The sequence below is a fragment of the Perca fluviatilis genome, chromosome 17, assembly GCF_010015445.1.
Source record: "Perca fluviatilis chromosome 17, GENO_Pfluv_1.0, whole genome shotgun sequence".
Taxonomy (NCBI): Eukaryota; Metazoa; Chordata; class Actinopteri; order Perciformes; family Percidae; genus Perca; species Perca fluviatilis.
The window spans coordinates 27,633,018-27,652,142 of NC_053128.1; the positions used below are offsets into that span (position 1 = coordinate 27,633,018).

General features: G+C 41.2%; 1 protein-coding gene across 1 annotated transcript; it reads left to right on the top strand.

Moving 5' to 3' along the window:
• Positions 1 to 719: 719 nt before the first annotated feature.
• arsb (arylsulfatase B) lies at positions 720 to 19,072 on the top strand. Its single transcript, XM_039780630.1, has 8 exons — positions 720 to 1,197; positions 2,797 to 2,983; positions 3,993 to 4,183; positions 4,396 to 4,603; positions 8,593 to 8,836; positions 10,135 to 10,205; positions 16,736 to 16,867; positions 17,920 to 19,072. Exons 1-8 carry the CDS (start codon positions 937 to 939, stop codon positions 18,183 to 18,185), a joined length of 1,560 nt encoding a protein of 519 aa, XP_039636564.1. The 5' UTR covers positions 720 to 936; the 3' UTR covers positions 18,186 to 19,072.
• Positions 19,073 to 19,125: the final 53 nt, after the last annotated feature.

Below are 19,125 nucleotides of genomic sequence, written 5' to 3' on the forward strand. Positions count from 1 at the left end.
GATGATGATGGATGAATGGAATGAATAAAATCTTTCCGTTTAAATTTTGTAAAATATAAAAATTAAACAATTAAAATTCTGGGCCCTGTAGAAAGGCATTTTCTAGCGGCCCCTCCCCGCATCCACTCTAGCATCTTTTTGGGCCCTCCTCACACCACTCTCAGTCCCCTCTCCCCCCCAGTCTGACTTCCGTGACTATGAATTTTTCCATGAAGGAATTTGTATTTCAAATTGCCCTCTCTCAAAAGTCTGTTTTTCCTAATTTGCCTGCTTTGAAGTCTAAATAATGTAAACAGTAAGAACCACTTGTGCATAGCAACATCTATGCAACAGCGGCCCCTGCTTGTTAACTACATACACTATACACACACTATGAATTATACAATATAGTATACTGTGCTATACATACACTATACATTAATGATACAATATTATGAAGTATATATAGTGAAAATCGAATAGAATACCATGATATAGTGTACTATTTGATAATATACATTCAAGCGCAATACTAAACAAATAGAGAAAGCAGCCAATTTTGAAGCATTTTGATTTGAAAAGTGACTGAAACAATGAATCAATCCAAACAGTTGCAGATTAATTTTCTAATGATCAATTTATTCAAAACTACATGCAATTGGCTGTTTTTCCAGGCATCTGATTGGCTGTTTTTTTTGTGTGTGATCTGATTGGCTGCAGTAGTTCAGGCAGTGTTTTTAATCTGCGGAACACGGAAGTGACAGGCAGACGCGGTTGAAACTTTTATAGTTCAGTCATTTACATGAGATATTATTACAACGAAGTCATGAAGTTACGACAACCACTTAGCTAAGCCTCATATCCGCCATGTTTATCTTTCTTTTACCGTTAAATACAACCAAACAGACGTCCTCGTGTACTTTGTGACAAACTAGTTCATAACTAAGAAACTTGACGATGGATAGAACACCGTTAGCTTATTCGCTTATAATAGCCGCGATTCTCGTAAGCTTTCCTGTGGTGTTAGCGGCTCAGCAGCCCAACATCGTGGTTATCCTGGCAGATGACTTCGGTTGGCATGATGTCGGCTACCACAGCTCGGAGATCAGCACCCCGAACCTGGACAAGCTGTCAGCAGCAGGAGTCCGCCTGGAGAACTACTATGTTCAGCCTCTGTGTACCCCCTCCAGGAACCAGCTGATGACCGGGAGATACCAGGTGAGACCCACAGCCCTGCTGCCTGCATCGGGGCTGTGTTTCTAGGCTTAAAGGTGGGTACAGACCAGGCAGCGGTGGATGATGTACCCAGATCCGTAATTTAAGTAAAGATAGCAATACACTACACTGTACAAGTAGGAGAATTTCCTCAACACATCAACCTTCAGTTGATCACAAACAATCAACATAAACATCTGAAAAGTAACTAAAACTGTCAGACAAATGTAGTGGAGTAGAAGTATGAAGTTGCATAAAATGGGGGTTGAAATGTGCTTTATCTAATCCAGGTTACTATGTTGCTGTCAGGTGAAAATGTCATCTCATCCAGCTCCTCCTTTGCAAAAGCTGGACTCCAATTCAACTTAAGGAGACACATGCAAATTGACAAAACACAAGAAAGTTAAGGAAATGGCTTCACCAATTTGACAATATAAGCAAATACAAACACTGTACACAAAAAGGTAAAGTAAGGGATGAGTCCTTACAGTTCATCCTGAGGGGAAAATGAATGTCTGAACATTTTTTTTTGTACCAATTCCTTTACAAAATTAGGATATCCGGTGGCAAGTGTCTTTTTTTTTCCGACTAGGGTTCTGCTGGGGCCGGTCACAGATTACAGACTGATGGAAGCATTAATGTAGAGCACAATAGTTTCTGTGATAACAGAATCATGGAAGTAATCGTGAAACTGAGAATTTAAAAGAGCTATAAGACAGATTCCATAGGGCCATACATTAAATCAGTGCTAAAATCTAACTGGAGATTTGACAAATATATGTAAACATAATTCCCAGTGGCCTTGTCCTGGTGGGGCAACTTAGGCCCGGTGGACCACCAGGCTTGCAATACACTGGGGGGGGGAAACCCTGGAAAACTGTCAGACAAATGGAGCATAGTAAAAACTACAATATTTATCTCTGAGATGTAGTAGAAGTAGTGGAGTACAAGTATAACAGAGCAGAAAGTGGAAATACTCAATTCAAGTACAAATATTGAGAGAGTCTAGGTAGCCACGTGATAAGGGCATGTTGTGTTCCAGGACCGTCTCCTTTTTGAAGGTGCCTCACACACACCTCAGCCTATTTCCCAGAGTGTTAACTAACTTAAAAACTCAGGACATTACACAATGAGCATTAACACTCCTGAGACTAATACAGATCATAACAAAAGCGACCAATCAGTGTATCACTGGGCAGCTATAGATACTTCTACATTTGAATTCTGTGTGAAAGCAACAAGAGAATTGCATTTACTGTAAAAAAAAAATCAACTTTAAAGAAGCTTTAAATGTGAAGTTATTATTCATAAGAAACTTCATACTAAAGGAGCCTCTGCTGCATCATGATGACAAGTCACCTCCAGGGCAGGACTTTGTGTTTGTACACTTTTCCGTGTATTAGAAGAACTTTTAAGCGATAACAATCTAACTTGGACACTGGTGGAAAGTAGAACAAAAGAGGACAAAAGTCGTTATTTTGAAACTTGTGTTTGCGTCACTGTCACCACTGAAGCTGATGGTTCCCCATTTTTGCTATTCTTACATCTTTTTTTGTGCCATTATCGGATTCCTAACAATATGGGTTTGTTTTTCAACCTCAGATCCACACGGGCATGCAGCATCAGATCATCTGGCCCTGTCAGCCCTACTGTGTGCCTCTGGATGAGAAAATGCTGCCCCAGCTGATGAAGGAGGCGGGGTACGCCACGCACATGGTGGGCAAGTGGCACCTGGGCATGTACAAGAAGGACTGCCTGCCCACACGCCGCGGCTTTGACACATACTTTGGTATATTTGATTAAATATAAAGCCTTTGATGTAACTATGGATGCAGTTTTATTCCTAATATGACACATCAGGGCTGCAACTAACGATTATTTTCATAGTCGATTTAATTGGTTGATTATTTTCTCGATTTATCGATTTAGTTGTTTGATCTATAAAATGTCACAACATGGTGAAAAATGTGGATCAGTGTTTCCCAAAGCCCAAGATGATGTCCACAAATGTCTTGTTTTGTCCATAACTCAAAGATATTCAGTTTACTGTCACAGAGGAGAGAAGAAACTAGAACAATATTCACATTTAAAAAGCTGGAATCAGAGAAGTCTTACTTTTTTTTTTAAATAAAAAATTACTCTAACTGATTAATCGATTATCAAAATGGTTGACGATTAATTTAATAGTTGACAACTAATCGATTAATCTTTGCACCTCTAGTCTGTAAAATGTCAGAAAATGGTGAAAAATGTTGATCAGTTTTCCCCAAAGCCCAAGATGATGTCCACAAATGTCTTGTTTTGTCCATAACTCAAAGATATTCAGTTTACTGTCACAAGGGAGAGAAGAAACTAGAACAATATTCACATTTAAAAAGCTGTAATCAGAGAAATCTTACTTTTTTTTAATAAAAAATTACTCTAACTGATTAATCGATTATCAAAATAGTTGACGATTAATTTAATAGTTGACAACTAATCGATTAATCTTTGCACCTCTAGTCTGTAAAATGTCAGAAAATGGTGAAAAATGTTGATCAGTTTTCCCCAAAGCCCAAGATAACCTCCTCAAACGTCTTGTTTTGTCCATAACTTAAAGATATTCGGTTTACTGTCATATAGGGAAGAGGAAACTTGGACATTTTCACATTCAAGAAGCTGGAATAAAAAAATAAATAAATAACTCAACCCGATTTAATCCATTTATCAAAATAGTTGGCGATTGATTTAATCAATCAATTGATTCATCTTTGCAGCTCTATTACACGGTTTTATATTTGGATTCATGTGCGCTCCAGGCTACCTGACGGGCAGCGAGGATTACTTCACTCATGTCCGCTGTGTTCCCGTCCCCGCTCTGGAGCTGACTCGCTGTGCGTTGGACCTGCGGGAAGGAGAAGAGGTCGCCGTCGGATACAAAGGAGTCTATTCCACTGAGCTGCTCACCCAGAGGGCCACCAGCATCATTGGAAAACACAACTCTAACAAGGTGTGAGAGACACACACACACACACACACACACACACACACACACACACACACACACACACAGTGTCACAATGTAGAGCAGTAAAGCCTGTTTTTGATCATCTGATTAACTTTATCTCTCGGAAGAATAGATGACTCCTAATTGACATGAATTATTTCTGATTGTTGTTACAGGAGGAGAGTCTCACATGCTGTTTTTTCTTTATCTTTCAGCCGCTCTTCCTCTACGTGGCGTTGCAGGCAGTCCATGCACCCCTGCAGGTGCCCCAGCGCTACGTGGCCCCCTACAGTTTCATCAAAGACCCCAATCGCAGGCTGTATGCCGGCATGGTGTCGGCCATGGACGAGGCAGTGGGCAACATCACTCTGGCTTTGCAGCAGGGAGGGCTTTGGGACAACACGATCCTGGTGTTCTCAACAGGTGTGTTTTTGGAAAGAGTAGCTGGATAATGAGCAATTCATCTCCTGTAGAATCTCGTTGAAAACGTTATAAGACGTAAGAAAATGCTGCACGTTGCTGACGCACTGGATCGTCGTACTTTATTGGCGTGAACTAACTAACGTTTTAAATGGAAACCTGCAATGAAAGAGCACATAAATAGGATAATCGGGTGAACGCCTCTGGGAATGCTTATATATTTTCCACAGCTTTTATAGCGCGCCAGAATGGAAACCAAATCATTGAGTGCTACATAAGAGCAATTATGTTTTATGTCCGCAGACTCGAAAACCACATTTTCTTTGTGCATCAAAGCCAGTTCTTCAGGGTTGAGAAGAGTTCAGGTGACGGGTTAATTGAGTTAAAGCATCAGAGGGTTAGATAACACATTTGATTGCACAACATGGTCAGGAGGTAAGCACATGGAACCAATATCCTTGCATGTTTAAGTGAGACACTACCGGTAAATGGGGGTAAATCTTTTAACTAATAGATACATTATAGTATCAACATGAAACTTGCCCAGCTGATAACTTACATTAAGACAATCATTTATCATTTGTTGTTATGCAAATAAGGAATTGTCTTGTTAAATATGTGCTAATTTGCATACCTTTCTAGAACAGAAATGTGAAGATTGGATTAAACCAGGTTTAAAATTCTTCATTTTGTTGACATATTAGAGTTTGTAGATATTTTTACAGAGAGGATTCTGGATATCTCTTTTTATTACTCCATGAATCAGAAAATACTGTCAATAGCCATTAAAAAAAAAAATTTTAAATATCCATTTTCACCATGTTTTTAGGAATAAAATGTTCTTTAAATCAGGCTGTAAATAGTCTCGCATTGCCAGACCTACAGTATCTCCACAGCGGAGAGGCTGTGAATGATATATGAACAAACCCCTTTAGAATATACTGTAGATAGGAATGAACTGGAAGGTTTGGTGAATGTAAATGCTACTGAAGTGGAGATTTGTGTCTCAGAGTATGAGAAAAACTTATTCTGAGAAAAACAAAAATCCAGACATTTTGCAACACACTACAGATGAATAGGGTAAAAGAAAATGACTACTAGATAGTTAATAACTTCCATGAAGACAATTATTTTTTTTTAATTCCAAGTTTTCTTAAATGTTATTGTTAAATATGCAAATGAGACATTATGTATTGCTAACTTTTGGTAAATTTAGGACAAAGGAATAGACAAAGTAGTCAAATAAACACCTAAATGTGTATTTTGGGTGTTTTGTTCCCCCCCACTACTCCGAATGAACACATGTTATGGAAGCAAAATAACCCAAAATCTCAAAATTGACCAGTGCAAACAATGTCTTTCCTTAAAGGTCCAGTGTGTAACAGTGTTTAGTTGTTCATTATCAAAATCTGTGTTGCCCGTCCACAAACTTGTCCTTTTTTCATGAATATTTACCACCACCATCAATTGGGGTAGACGCTCCATATTCATGCTCCATCTTGAAATACGTTAGCCGGTAAGGGACATACAGGACATACTGCTCCGCCTTTCGCATTTTTGCTGTCACGCAATAAACTCCCAGCTGCTGCTAATGCTGCTAATGGGTATCGTAGCTTCCAGGCCCCGGCAAGTGTAATGAAGGAAACATGGAGAACCACACGTATTCAAAATCCAAATCACAGGAACAGGAGTCTTCTTCGCCCAGATAAAATAAAAAGGCTACCGTAGCTGTAATACGTACTTTGAACTGCGTCGTGCGAGAGAGTTGATTGCCATATATGATCTCAACGCTAGATGGGAGAAATTCCTACACATTGGACCTTTTAATGGTCCAACATTTCCAGGGCTGTTTTTAACTAACGTGTTCTTGTAATACTCTGGATGTCCACTAGAGAGCAGTGTTTTGCTGTGTTTGCTCTATCAGGATTTTCGGTCAGGATCTCTGTCAAGCAGGGTGTGGAGATTTCCAGACAGAAAGCACACTGAAGGAACAATTTAATTGGCTCGTCTCTCCATCTATACACCACTGGAGTCTCCAGTGTACGGTTGAACCGTGAACCCATCATATAGACCTTTTTGGTGAAGAACATATTAGGGCCAAAGATGACGGCATGCAGCATCATCTTAACATGCGCCTGCTCTCAGGTTTCCACATATGGAACTTCTAATGAATTGCATCTGAACTAGGTAACTCCTTTTTTTTTTTTTTAGGGTTATTTTTAGGAGTTTTAAAGGGTAATTAGAAGTCAGGAACAATGCTGTGAAAGTAAAGTGCAAGTTTTTTTTATGCCTGCGGTAGGTGGCCTGTTTTCATTGTTCTTCTTCCACACATTTGGTTGGCTCTGACTGGGAGGATTCAGCCAGCCATATGCCGGGCAGACACCGACTCTGCTGATGTGACGCCTCCTGCTTCCTTCTGTGTCAATGTGATGCACTGGTTATGTAATACCCGACCAGTATATAAAGTCATATAAACATCCCTTACCAAAAAACGTCTTGAGTAAGGTCTACCAATGGATTTATGTACAACAGTTTAGTCATTTTCAAGCTGTTATAATTGACCCACATGTATCCGGCTCAACAGGAAATAAATGAGCCCTAACCTTGAAATTCCTTTATGATGAAAGTTTCTGCCTCACCGGGAATTTACTGTAAGCAAATTAAGCGAGAGAGCTTTAGGTGAAACTGAGAGTGAGAGAGAGAGAGAGAGAGAGAATATCGGCCTGTAGAGCCAAAGCAGCTTGAAAAGGCATTACAGTCTTTTCCAGAACAGCTCGGGAATCCGTACAAACTACTTCCTGGACTCACATGACACAGGGAGCCCTTCCTGGATGTGATTGGGCAAGTGTGTTTATACTGGACGTGTGTGTGTGTGTGTGTGTGTGTGTGTGTGTGTGTGTGTGTGTGTGTGTGTGTGTGTGTGTGTGTGTGTGTGTGTGTGTGTGTGTGTGTGTGTGTGTGTGTGTGTGTGTGTGTGTGTGTGTGTGTGTGTGTGTGTGTGTGTGTGTGTGTGTGTGTGTGTGTGTCATTGCTGAATTCCCGGAGTGAGTGTCTCAACAAATTTTGGATGGATTGCCATGAAACTTGGTACAAACATCCATGTTTCCCTTTAGGATGAATTGTAATTACTTTGGGGATCCTCTGATCTTTCCTCTAGCTCCATCATTAGGTCAAAATGTTAAAGCTTTAGTGCGTAACTTTTTGATATTAATAAACGTCCGTTATATTTAAGCCATTGCCAAATGAGTTGCTACAAAGCTAATGAAGACTATCAGCTCCACACAACTCTCTCTGGATTTCTCAGTATGACTATGTTCAGAAGATTGTGGCGTCCGGTGACTTTCCCACGCAGAAACTCGAGTGAAGATAATGACCTCTTCTGAAGGGAGGGGCGTGTGGGCATGTGGGCGTGTGGGCGCGATCACGGAAGTGGACACGCTGACAGTTTTGTTGTCATTACTTAGAATTCCTCATGGGGGCGACAGAAACTACGCACTATAGCTTTAATTTGTCCAATTTCGGTTTATGGCCAAATACCTGCTAAGACGCTAATCTAAGATTGTGACCGTGGCAAACGTTATACCTGCCTAACATCAGCATTATTAGCATGTCAACGTTAAAATGTGGTGCGGTCGCATAATGCTCCCTTCACAAACCTTAGTGTAAACAAAAATCTTCCCATTTATCCAGCAGTGGGTTGCGTCTCTGAAGGTATTTTCATTCTCACATAATTCTACTTTTTGCCTGAAAAGATGAAATGTTTTCCTTCACTGGAAGTGCATGAAATCAGCATTCTGTGGAAATATTGCATTGGTCGGTTGGTTTGGATTCTATATGTGGCTAGTGAGGCTGAAGATTGTTAGTCTTCTACAGCATTCAGTACGCTGACCCCTCCCCAGATCTCCTCTTTATGCCTTTTATTTTCCTATTTACTGATTTGAAATCCCTGATCGATCTTTTTTTCTCCTTGTGTCATGACATTTTGTCCCTAGACAACGGAGGTCAGACGCTGACCGGTGGCAGCAACTGGCCACTGCGAGGGAGGAAGTGGTCGCTGTGGGAAGGCGGGATCCGCGGAGTCGCATTCGTCGCCAGCCCGCTACTGAAGCAACCCGGGACCGTCAGCCGCGAACTCATCCACGTCTCCGATTGGCTGCCGACACTTGTCGGCCTGGCAGGAGGGAGCACCAACGGTTCAAAGCCGCTGGACGGATTCAACGTGTGGAACACAATCAGGTGAGCTGAGCGGTTTGTACTGTAAAGGTTTTTCACACATCTGGGACTCGAACTCCCGGCTGAGAGTGATTTCTTGGATGGCAGGTCAGCCTGTGGCCTGAGTTCGCAGCGTGAGTGATACCAGCTCTTAATTTTGACAGCCTGCCCTCTCTTTGTGCCTCTTTTCCGCGCTCGCATGTGCACCCGCACCAACTCCCTCTGCCTGTCTGCCTGACCCAGCGTCTTTTTCTTTTAGGAGCCCCTGCTCCTTCAATAAGCCCTTTGTTACTGTGGCAATGGGAGCTCAAGGAGAAGGAAATTCCATCAGTCACTCTCACACAAATCTGTAGTCCTTCCATCCCTTTCTCTCTTTCTTCCCTATCCTCTCTCTCCATCCCCACCTCTGCTTCTACGATTTATGAAAGCCTGCTATTGGCCAAGCGAATTAGTTTAGCTGCAGATCCTTTTATGTGGCAACATGCTCAAAAATGTTGTAACTCTTTTATGCGTAATATATTTAATTATGTTTTGCGAAGAAACTGTTGGCAGACCACAGATGCACTTTCCACGTCAGTTTGTCATCACACAGGCTGACACCGACTCCCGTTTGACTGACACATTATATTTGTAAACTAAATGTGGACTCAGTGAAAGGAGGTGAAATTGAGGGCTGCAGCAGAGCCCCAGCAGAAAATCGAGGCTTTAGCCTGGACCGCAAACTACTACTCACAGCCTCCACTTGACTCGATTGGCTGACGCACGTCAGCTGACCGCTGGCCGCTGCCGTGTGAGCTGCACAACAACGCAGGGCACAAACTGCTGTTTGTTTTCGCTGCTTTAGAGTTTCATTATTTTCATTTATTTATTTATTTTTTTTATTTGGCTCGCCTGTCGCAGAAAACAGCAGCTTCGCCGGTGGAATGAAAACCAAATGAAGGCCGAGAACAGTAGGCAGGCAGGAGAGAGTTATTTTAGTTGTGTTATCAGACACTGTGGTCAGTCAGAGCAGTGTGTTTTCTCTGTGGTGAGGTGCGGTCAGAGCATATGACTGCCTGGTGAACAACGGCCAGCTGGTTTACATTTACAGATCCCGGTGGATTTTACAATGCATGAGTCAGACGTGTGTGTGTGTGTGTGTGTGTGTGTGTGTGTGTGTGTGTGTGTGTGTGTGTGTGTGTGTGTGTGTGTGTGTGTGTGTGTGTGTGTGTGTGTGTGTGTGTGTGTGTGTGTGTGTGTGTGTGTGTGTGTGTGTGTGTGTGTGTGTGTGAGTGATGGGTTGTGTATCCATATGTTAAGTTTTTTTTTTTTTTATCTTTCAGCAAAGGGTTTGCCTCACCCAGACTGGAGCTGCTGCACAACATTGACCCTCTGTATGTTGACATCGCTCCATGTAAGTTCACATGTTTCACTGCACACTAACGGGGCTTTTCCCCAGTCTGTCTACACTCTGATTTATATTCACAAGAACTAATACCTCCTGCAGGGTTTCATTTGTGGATTTGGACAAAGTTGAGGTTGAGTTTCCTAACTGCCCTGTGCTGTGTAAGTGTGTATGTACAGCATGTATGTACGCACGCTCCCATCCAGATGTGGTAAAGAGAGAATTTTGACTTTAATGTTGAAATACGATCTTGTGAAATACAAACATTTGCTGACACAAGCTGCAGAGATCCCATCACTTCCCTGCTAACAGGCTGAGATCAAAATCACTTCTTTATGTAAATCTGGAAACTCACTTTGCGTCCAGTTTATGTCATACCAATGCAGCAGCAACATGCTTTTTTTATAGGATAATGTGAGAATATGGAACACTTTTGAGTATAGAATACATAAAGTAAAACATTTTGTTTCCATGTACAGTAAATATTGAATGCTGGATCATGTCCCCTCATCACAGCCTTCATTATGGCCTTGACTGTGGATGTGAGTTAACTTGTGAACGGTTCAACCAAAACTGGTGCGTCGGCTGAAATGTCTCGACAACAACTGGGTGTGATATTGCATAAATATGAGAATGAGGGCACACGTTTTCAGACAGTCTCTCATGGACACATTCATAGTGTTGTTCACATGAGAAGTCACAGCTCTCTCTTTTTTCATTCTTGACACAACTATTTGTAAGAGAGAAGTTCAAAGCCCTGGCGTTGGAAAGGTGTAATGGGGAGATGGATTCTGAAGTTATCTGACCGTCCAACGAGCACTTCTGACGCTGTATACGAGCAGCTTAGGTAAAGACTCGCAGAGCTGCTAGCACGGCTGCTGACTCTTTTAGTTTTTTTTAAATTGGACCTATTATGCTTTTCCTTGGTTTCTGTCATACAGTATATATAATGTTAATGTTACAGATGTTCATATTAAACGTGGCCAAAGCTTCAAATAATGAGGTAAACGGATATAGAGTAATCCCTTTAAAGCAACAGTAGAGAACTTTTCCTGCTTCGGTCCCCCTACAGGTTGGAAGCGGAATTGTCCATTACATTACATTACATTACATTACATTACATTGTGCATGTTTGCCGGATCAGGTAGCGCGAGCTGTAGTTCCAATGAGACAACATGTAGGGGGACCGAAGCGGGAGAAGTTCTCTAGTGTTGCTTTAACCAAAAACCCCTCAGATTTCAGACCCTTCTGAACACTCCCCTTCCAAAAGTTTTTTCTACTCTCGACTCAAGTTGATTTTTTTTATAGTCCTCTGCTCCAGGCACGTTACTGCAGTGCTTACATACACACTGCTGTTTTTTTTCAAGGCCTATACTGGTTATTATTAGTTAATAAGACCGATAACCGATATTTGGAACCGATATGCATATACAGTGAAAATGAAAATCTTCAAGTAAAAATTAAGATTTTGGAATGTTACAAAATCCAACACAAAACTTTGTTTAGATGCTTTAAGAAACTATTTGACAAATTAGAAACTTTCAACATGATACACAGTAACAGTCAGATAGTGTTGTGGGTGGGACATTAAGTCAGACTTAGTGGTGAGTGAGACCGAAGCAGAGGGACAGAGCTGAGCGGAGCCAAAGTAGGGCACTTTTTAATTAATTAACTTCATTGGTTATCAGGCTAATAAAACGCTGATCTGCAAACTGCCAAAAAATATCCTGGGCCGATAACTGGTTTATCCCTAGCAGAAACCCTAAATACAGGAATAAACCTGAAAATGAGCATAATACACTACCGGTCAAAAGTTTGGGGTCACTTAGAAATTTCCATTCCATTTAAAAAAAAAAAAAAAAAAAAAAAAAACAATGCAACTGATCTCAGCTGGTATTCTGTCTGTAATGGAGTGGAATGGGAATTTCTAAGTGACCCATTGCATTGTTTTTTTTTTTTTTTATCAGGGCAGCAGTTTTCAGATGACATTATGAACTTACATAATTGCAAAAGGGTTCTCGACTGTTATGGAAAGAATTGGCTGATCTTTAATGTAATATCTACATTGCCCATTATCAGCAACCATTCATCCAATGGTCCAAAGGCAACTTCTGTTTACTAATCTGATATCATTTTAAAAGGCTAACTGAGAAAGCATAGGAGAACCCTTTTGCAATTATGTAAGCACATAATGTCATCTGAAAACTTCTGGCCTGGTTAAAAAAACAATGCAACAGATTTCAGCTGGTATTCTGTCTGTAATGGAGTGGAATGGAAATTTCTAAGTGACCCCAAACTTTTGAACAGTAGTGTATGTCTCCTTTAATATTCTTTTAATCATCCGGTGACCTCTCACCCTAGTTAGGAACTACTGATTTAAACTCATCCATTGATCCTTTATCTATAAATCTTGTTCGTGGTCACAGGGAGCGGAGTGGAGGTTTTCTCAGCTCACACTGGGAGAGAGGCGACTGGTCACCAGTCTGTCACAGGGCTGACAAATATAGACCGACAACCATTTAGTTCATTGTTGGTAAACCTAACCTGCATGTCTTTGGTCTGTTGGAGGAAACCAGTACGGAGAAATGGAGAGCATTTCTTTAACCATTAATCATCTCCCAGTGATGAAAACCTCATGTTCCTCTCTGTGTTTCGATGTTTCGATGTCTGCGATGTGCGTCCCTTCATTTCTAATGTTGTAGTTCTACTGTTTTCTCTCTCTTCCCACTGTGGCCAAGTTGTAGTATCAAGACGCTCATTGTTTGAGCCGGGATTTACAAATCCACTAGACATTGTGAATCCAATTAACTCGCGTCAAAGCAGACTGGGGCCTAAGAATAGCATAGTGCTACATAACGTTGGACTAAACTCACATTAGAAATCCACATCGTTTATTATGAGTGTTTGAAATTTGTTTTGAGTGGATAAAGAGTGTATAAGGAATCTGGCTGGAGGCAAATCTCACATGGTGTCTGGATTATTATCAGTAGAGGTCCTTTAATTTTGGTAAAATGGTATTTGTTATACTGTTTTCAGTATTGTGTGTGTGTGTGTGTGTGTGTGTGTGTGTGTGTGTGTGTGTGTGTGTGTGTGTGTGTGTGTGTGTGTGTGTGTGTGTTTTTTTTTTTTTTTTTTTTTTTTTTTTTTTTGTTTGGTGGGACTGTGTGAGTGGTTCTCTTTCTTGTTAAACAATAAATATAAAGTAGTATTTGGAGGAGGACATTTTGCTGCACTTTGAACATAAATAACATAATGGCAATAAGAAATACATTTTAGTACAGTAGTTTTCTTCTCTTCCAGCATATAGTAGGTGTGGTAGAAGACTAGTTATAACTTATCAATACCGTATGTAGCACTGCAGTATAAATTGGTAATTGGATGCAAAAAGGAGTTTGTTTTTTTATAAAGCTCTAAGGGGTTGCTGGTGTCTATCACATGAAACTGGAACCTTAAAAGGTTAGTATAGATCACATGTCCACCTGAGTCAGTGTGTAACAGTGACGGCCAGCCCTGATTTAACATGAAATGTACAATATAGTCTGCAACTAAATCCACGGTGAAGGTCACCTGCCAAATGTTACAGAGATTTGGGTTCAACTTCAGCTTCAGACTTGTTGGCGTTCACTAGAGGGAGGCTGGTGAGAAATACTACTCTTATGGTGTGTTCACACCAAATGTGACTCAAACGTTTTGCGCAGCGCGATTAGATACAAAGTCCAATGCAAAGAAGCAAATAGACCCAAATTTGCATTGTGCTTTCATGTCATAAGGTCAAGTTTTTACATTTTTAAACTTGAGTGAAAAATTTGCGCAACGCTGTGTCGCCAAAGCCTATCCTCCGGATGATGTTATGAACCCAGACATGACGCTGTTTAGTTTTCCAACGTATCTCAGACTTCTACAACAAGTACAAAGCAGTGGTAGTGGTTATTTCCTCCATGGTCGAGGACGAAAAGAAACGTTGTTGGTATCTACACCGGCGCGTCTCGAGCGAGGAACGCAAATAAACACAAATGATCCCTTATGGTTAAACTAGGGCAAGTAACCCAAGGCAAAATTTGCCTCTCATTTTGTGTGGACACAGCATTTCAGGTACAAAAGGTAAGGTAACTAAATGTAAATATGTGTAAGGAACCGTCGTGTGTTGTACCTGTGTCAGGTACACAGCGAAAAGATTGTCCTTCACCAGAAGGTTCAAGTCAACTTTTTTTTACAGCTCAAAGCAGCATTAATTGATTTATTTTTGGGTGCGCTGACCTATCCTCTCTTTATAAAGTCTTTATAAAAGCCAACAGTTGCCTATTTACACATCCAGTTGGACATAAGTTCCTCCTTTTTTAGCTCTGTTTTGGTCTCCACCAACTCTTGAGAAAAATATCTGGATCTGTAGCTGCTAAATGCTCCACTATGTTCACCAGCCAGTCACTAACTGCTGCAACTGGAAACAAGGTTGATGGGGGGGTTGGCGGACTAAAACATTAAAGTTGTGGGCCGTAAAAACAAAACAATGAGCTGAAAGGCACTTAAACGCTCCGTAAAGCTGAAATAATCCCTTTTGACAATACACAAAAGAATGACGTTTTCACCTACAACCTCATCTAACCATGAACTACTGGGAAAACACCCAAATAGCCCGTTTACATAAAAAGTTTATTTTTTTAGTCTAATCACTGATTTATTGCATTTCTTTTTACACCACTGTTTATACAGCTATAAGCCAGCGGAGCTCAAACTATCGTCCAAGTTTACTGTTGGTCATTACGATCTAAATCCTCTGGATGATGAGAGAAAAGCACGGCTGCTTCACAAGCATTCATGTTTTATGTTAGATTCTTTATTGTCGGCCACCACAGTGACAACCGGCTCCTCCTGATGCATTCAAGGCGGAGATTCCTCTTTTCCTATTAACCCAGACTCTCTTTGAGACCCTGCTCCTCCACGTTTGTTCCTTCCTTTTCTCCCTTCATGCTTCTTCTCTTGGTTTCTCTATTTAGCTCATAAAAGAGCTTTGTCCCCTTTTAACATACTTTCTCCTTTCAAGTTGCTTTTCAAAATCCCCCTTCTTTGCTCTCACTCTGGGTGAGAAGAGGGATCCCGGCTAAATGGGTCACAGAGGGGTCCCTGAACTTCTCGCGGAGAAACCCTGGACTTGGCCCAAGCCTTAAATCGCCTCCAAATTTCCCCTCCATACTCCTCTGCTCTCTCAGGGTCTCTTCTCACTCTTCCTCCCCCTCGCCTCCCTCCTTTTTCTTGAGCCCATTTGTGGATTCTCCTGCTGTGGATCCAGATGAGCAAGGCCCTGCTTTGAGGCGCTTATGCAAAGAATGAATGTAAGAAATGAACAGTTGGGGTTTTGAGGCCCCTTTTCCTTAAAGAAGCAAGTGTAAGAAGAGCTAGAAATTAAACCTAACCCGCCTGCTTACATAACCGTTTTAACACCTGAATCTGGCATAATGTCAATACCGCACTTTACCCTTCTTATGCAAAGGATTAGAGCTCTGCAAGTCTAATTGTTTTATACAAATCTGGTTTCTAGGTTCAGAGATTGCGCCACGTTGAGTAACCCAGCTTAATGCATGTGAGAGCAATTAAGAGACCCACATGTCATTTTGCGCAATGATCACTGAAGAATTCAATGTCAGAGCTTTTATCATGTGGTTGCAAAAACGCTGAGATCGGAAATGTCGCTGTGGTTGAATCTACTCTATAAAAACGAGCTACGATGGGAACGTGGGCTTTGTGTGGGTGGCGATTTGTCTATACGCTAAGAATGTGAGGAAATACTTGTTTTTGACAGCGTTAGGACGCTGAAATTACTTGCAAATCTGTCTAATCAGGACCATATTGTTGGGGTCAAACACAGCGTGAACCTGAGAATACTCTCAAGGCCAGGGAAAAGAGGTGTGCTCACTTCTGGGACACATTTTCCGTTAGAGCAGAAATAGCTCGTGGCAGGAGGCTGCAGAAATGTCTGGACATCCTCAGAACAAAGATAAATTATTTACTTTTGCCTTATGAAACTGGAAAAAATGATGCCAGTTTGTAACGCTGACCCTTGTTCCTCGTTTGCTTACCGCTCAAACCTGCCCAACTGCAGCAATGGCAAATTATTCATTGTGCTTGGCAGAAATGAAAAGACTGGTGCTGCTGAGTAGACCACATTACCACCATATTTGTCAAATTCCTCCAGCCCTAAAAGTTCCACGTATTTGAGGAAATTCATACACACAACAATCTCTGTTCTTAAAGGAAAGGATTGTTTTAAAGTGCTCAAGTCCTGCTGTTTCCCTGTTGATTTTACAGCACAAAAAGAGGCCTTTCTTATTGGTATATTTATTTTGACACCTTCACTTGATTCCCAGGTATGCACTGACATTTGGTGCCAGTCTACCGACTCGTATGGTTTACATAGACATCCACAGAGGGCGTTTGTATCCCGTGGTAGTTTAATATTGTCTTAATCAGCGTTTTTTTAGTTTAATACATATTTTTAAAGCTCTATGACCTCCATGATCGGCTCCGTCCTCTGCTCTCTGCAGGTCCTGGCACCAAGCGTCAGTTAACTTTGGATCAGGTGGTCAGCGGAGCCTCCCGGGCCAACTCTGGCTTCAATGTGTCCATTCACGCCGCCATTCGATCCTCAAACTGGAAGCTGCTGACTGGCTACCCAGGTCAGTATCTCCTGTCGCCCGTAATGACATGTTTAGTCTAAGTGGGAAGCGTGAAATCAAACACGCTTATGCACGGAAACACATTGACTTCTTATCTCTGCTAATCAGTGGTGGAAGAAGCATTATGTTATACAGAAGCATTATCAGCCAAATGTACTTAAAGTATCCATGTAAAAGTACTTGTTATGTAGAAAAGACAGCAGAGGTGAAACTAGTTTTGCCTGCTTTATATACAGTTAGTTTAGTCCAATGGTTCCCAATCTAGGGATCGGGCCCCTCCAAAGGGTCACAAGATAAATCTGGGTGGTTGTGAGATGATTTATTGCAGAAAAAAAAGAAGATAAAACACACCCAAACTGTATTATCTTTTTGTAAATTATTGGATAATTTTACCCTTTTTTGCCCTTTCTAAATGAATTACTTATAGACATCTAAAATGTGACTGGCCTCAACTAGATGCTGGTTTTTTGTAAGGGTCACAAGCCAAAAATGTCAGGAGCCACTGATTTATTCTTTAACAATGCATTGTATTTTATAAGCTTATCATTTGTCTTTTCAATGCACTGCAGTAAAAAGTACAATATTTCCCTCTGATATGTACTGCAGTAGAAGTGTTGGCGGACATTTGTTCCTTTGTTTTGTTTGGTCGGTAATTAACGCGTGGCCTCGGTGTAGATACGCAGGAGTTCAAAACTTAAAGCTGGATATGACAATCTGTTTATTTTAAATGAAAAACAAAACTAATCAAACATAATAGTTCATCTTTTAGTCTTACCACGTCATCATACACTTAACCACGTTTTCACCATACACCTAACCACGGTCTAAAAACTGTGACCTTGCTGTGCGCACCACAGCTGAACCAATTAGGCCACATTGAAGTAAACTTTTTTTTCCACCCCCAGCGTCACATGCTGGTTGCCAATGAAATGGCTCCAACAAGAACTTTTGAAATAGCATTAAATGGAAATACTCAAGTAAAGTACCTCAAAGAGTACGGTACTTGTGTAAATGTTCTTACTGCTGCTAACGTCCATCTTATTTCCTCGAAGGCTGTGACGTTTGGTTCCCGCGGCCCGGCCACAACAGCTCCGAGTCGAGCCGCTCCAGGGTGGATCCACTGAAGTCCGTGATGCTGTTTGACATAGAAAAAGATCCAGAGGAGAGGAATGAACTATCCGCTCAGTTCCCCACAGTAGTAGACTACCTCCTCCGTAGGCTTCAGCAATACCAGAAGGGGGCCGTGCCGATAAACTTCCCCAGTGATGACCCCAGATGTGACCCAGGCCCCACTGGAGCCTGGGGACCCTGGGCTTAGATGGCAATGACGATGAGGATGAGGATTTATAGATTTTATTTTTTATGACCAACTAGATTCTTTACATTTTCATCAACCAGCGGAGAAACTTAACAGTCGTTAATTGACTGACAGATGCTGCCGTTGTTATTGATCTCTGTGTCCCTGCTCTGCTTTCGGAGGTTTAGTTAAGGCGATTGAGTAAATGCTGTCAGCTACACATGTTGCTGATTTGTAAAGACTATACCTCCCTGCAGTTTCAGGTATTTGCACTTCATTTGTCTACCAGTGAGAAGCCGCAAAGCTGTCAAACAAAAAAAATGGCTGTTTTTAAACCTGAGAGAAATATTTCAATACCAAGCAAACGATGGTGTCTTTTTGGAGCTTTTTCAATGATTGTACAGGAGAGAGCAAAATGTTAGAGGTTACCTTTTTAAACATGTGACCATCGCCAGGACAAGATTTCTGTAGGGAACTATATGTCACCAAATCACAGAGTAATGTGCAAGATAATGAGGCCACACGTGGAGAGCAAAAACAAAGCTAAAAGGAGAGCGAATATTGGAGTTACGTTTGTAAAGTTGCCAGAAACGCGACTGCAAATGAATGCTAATGGTGCTCCATATCTGCTGGATGTGCAAATAAGCAACCGTTTGCTAACAAGACCTTTTTATAAGGTGATAATAGGTCAATGTTGTGATGTGCGCATTGCCCCTATATAGCCAAAATGTTATATTTCAAGTTTAAAAGCCTTTAAATTAAGTGTGCTCTACTTTGTTTTTGCAAAGTGCCTACTGGCAGAGGCTTAAGATGTGTTATCTAATTTATTTCTTTTTTTTGGTTCTGGAACACAAAAAAATAGCATAATAAAGTGGCCAAAATGCTGTGAAACTGTTTCCGGATGCTAATATTAAGTGTTTTTTGTGTGTTTTTTACGTTATTTGTTCCCCTTCCAGTTAAC

Excerpts from the sequence above, each read along its gene's own strand:
- arsb (XM_039780630.1), top strand. The coding sequence starts at position 937 with ATGGATAGAACACCGTTAGCTTATTCGCTTATAATAGCCGCGATTCTC. Across the intron at positions 1,198-2,796 it reads TGATGACCGGGAGATACCAG|ATCCACACGGGCATGCAGCA; the intron begins GTGAGACCCACA and ends TTTCAACCTCAG. Across the intron at positions 4,604-8,592 it reads GATCCTGGTGTTCTCAACAG|ACAACGGAGGTCAGACGCTG; the intron begins GTGTGTTTTTGG and ends TTTTGTCCCTAG.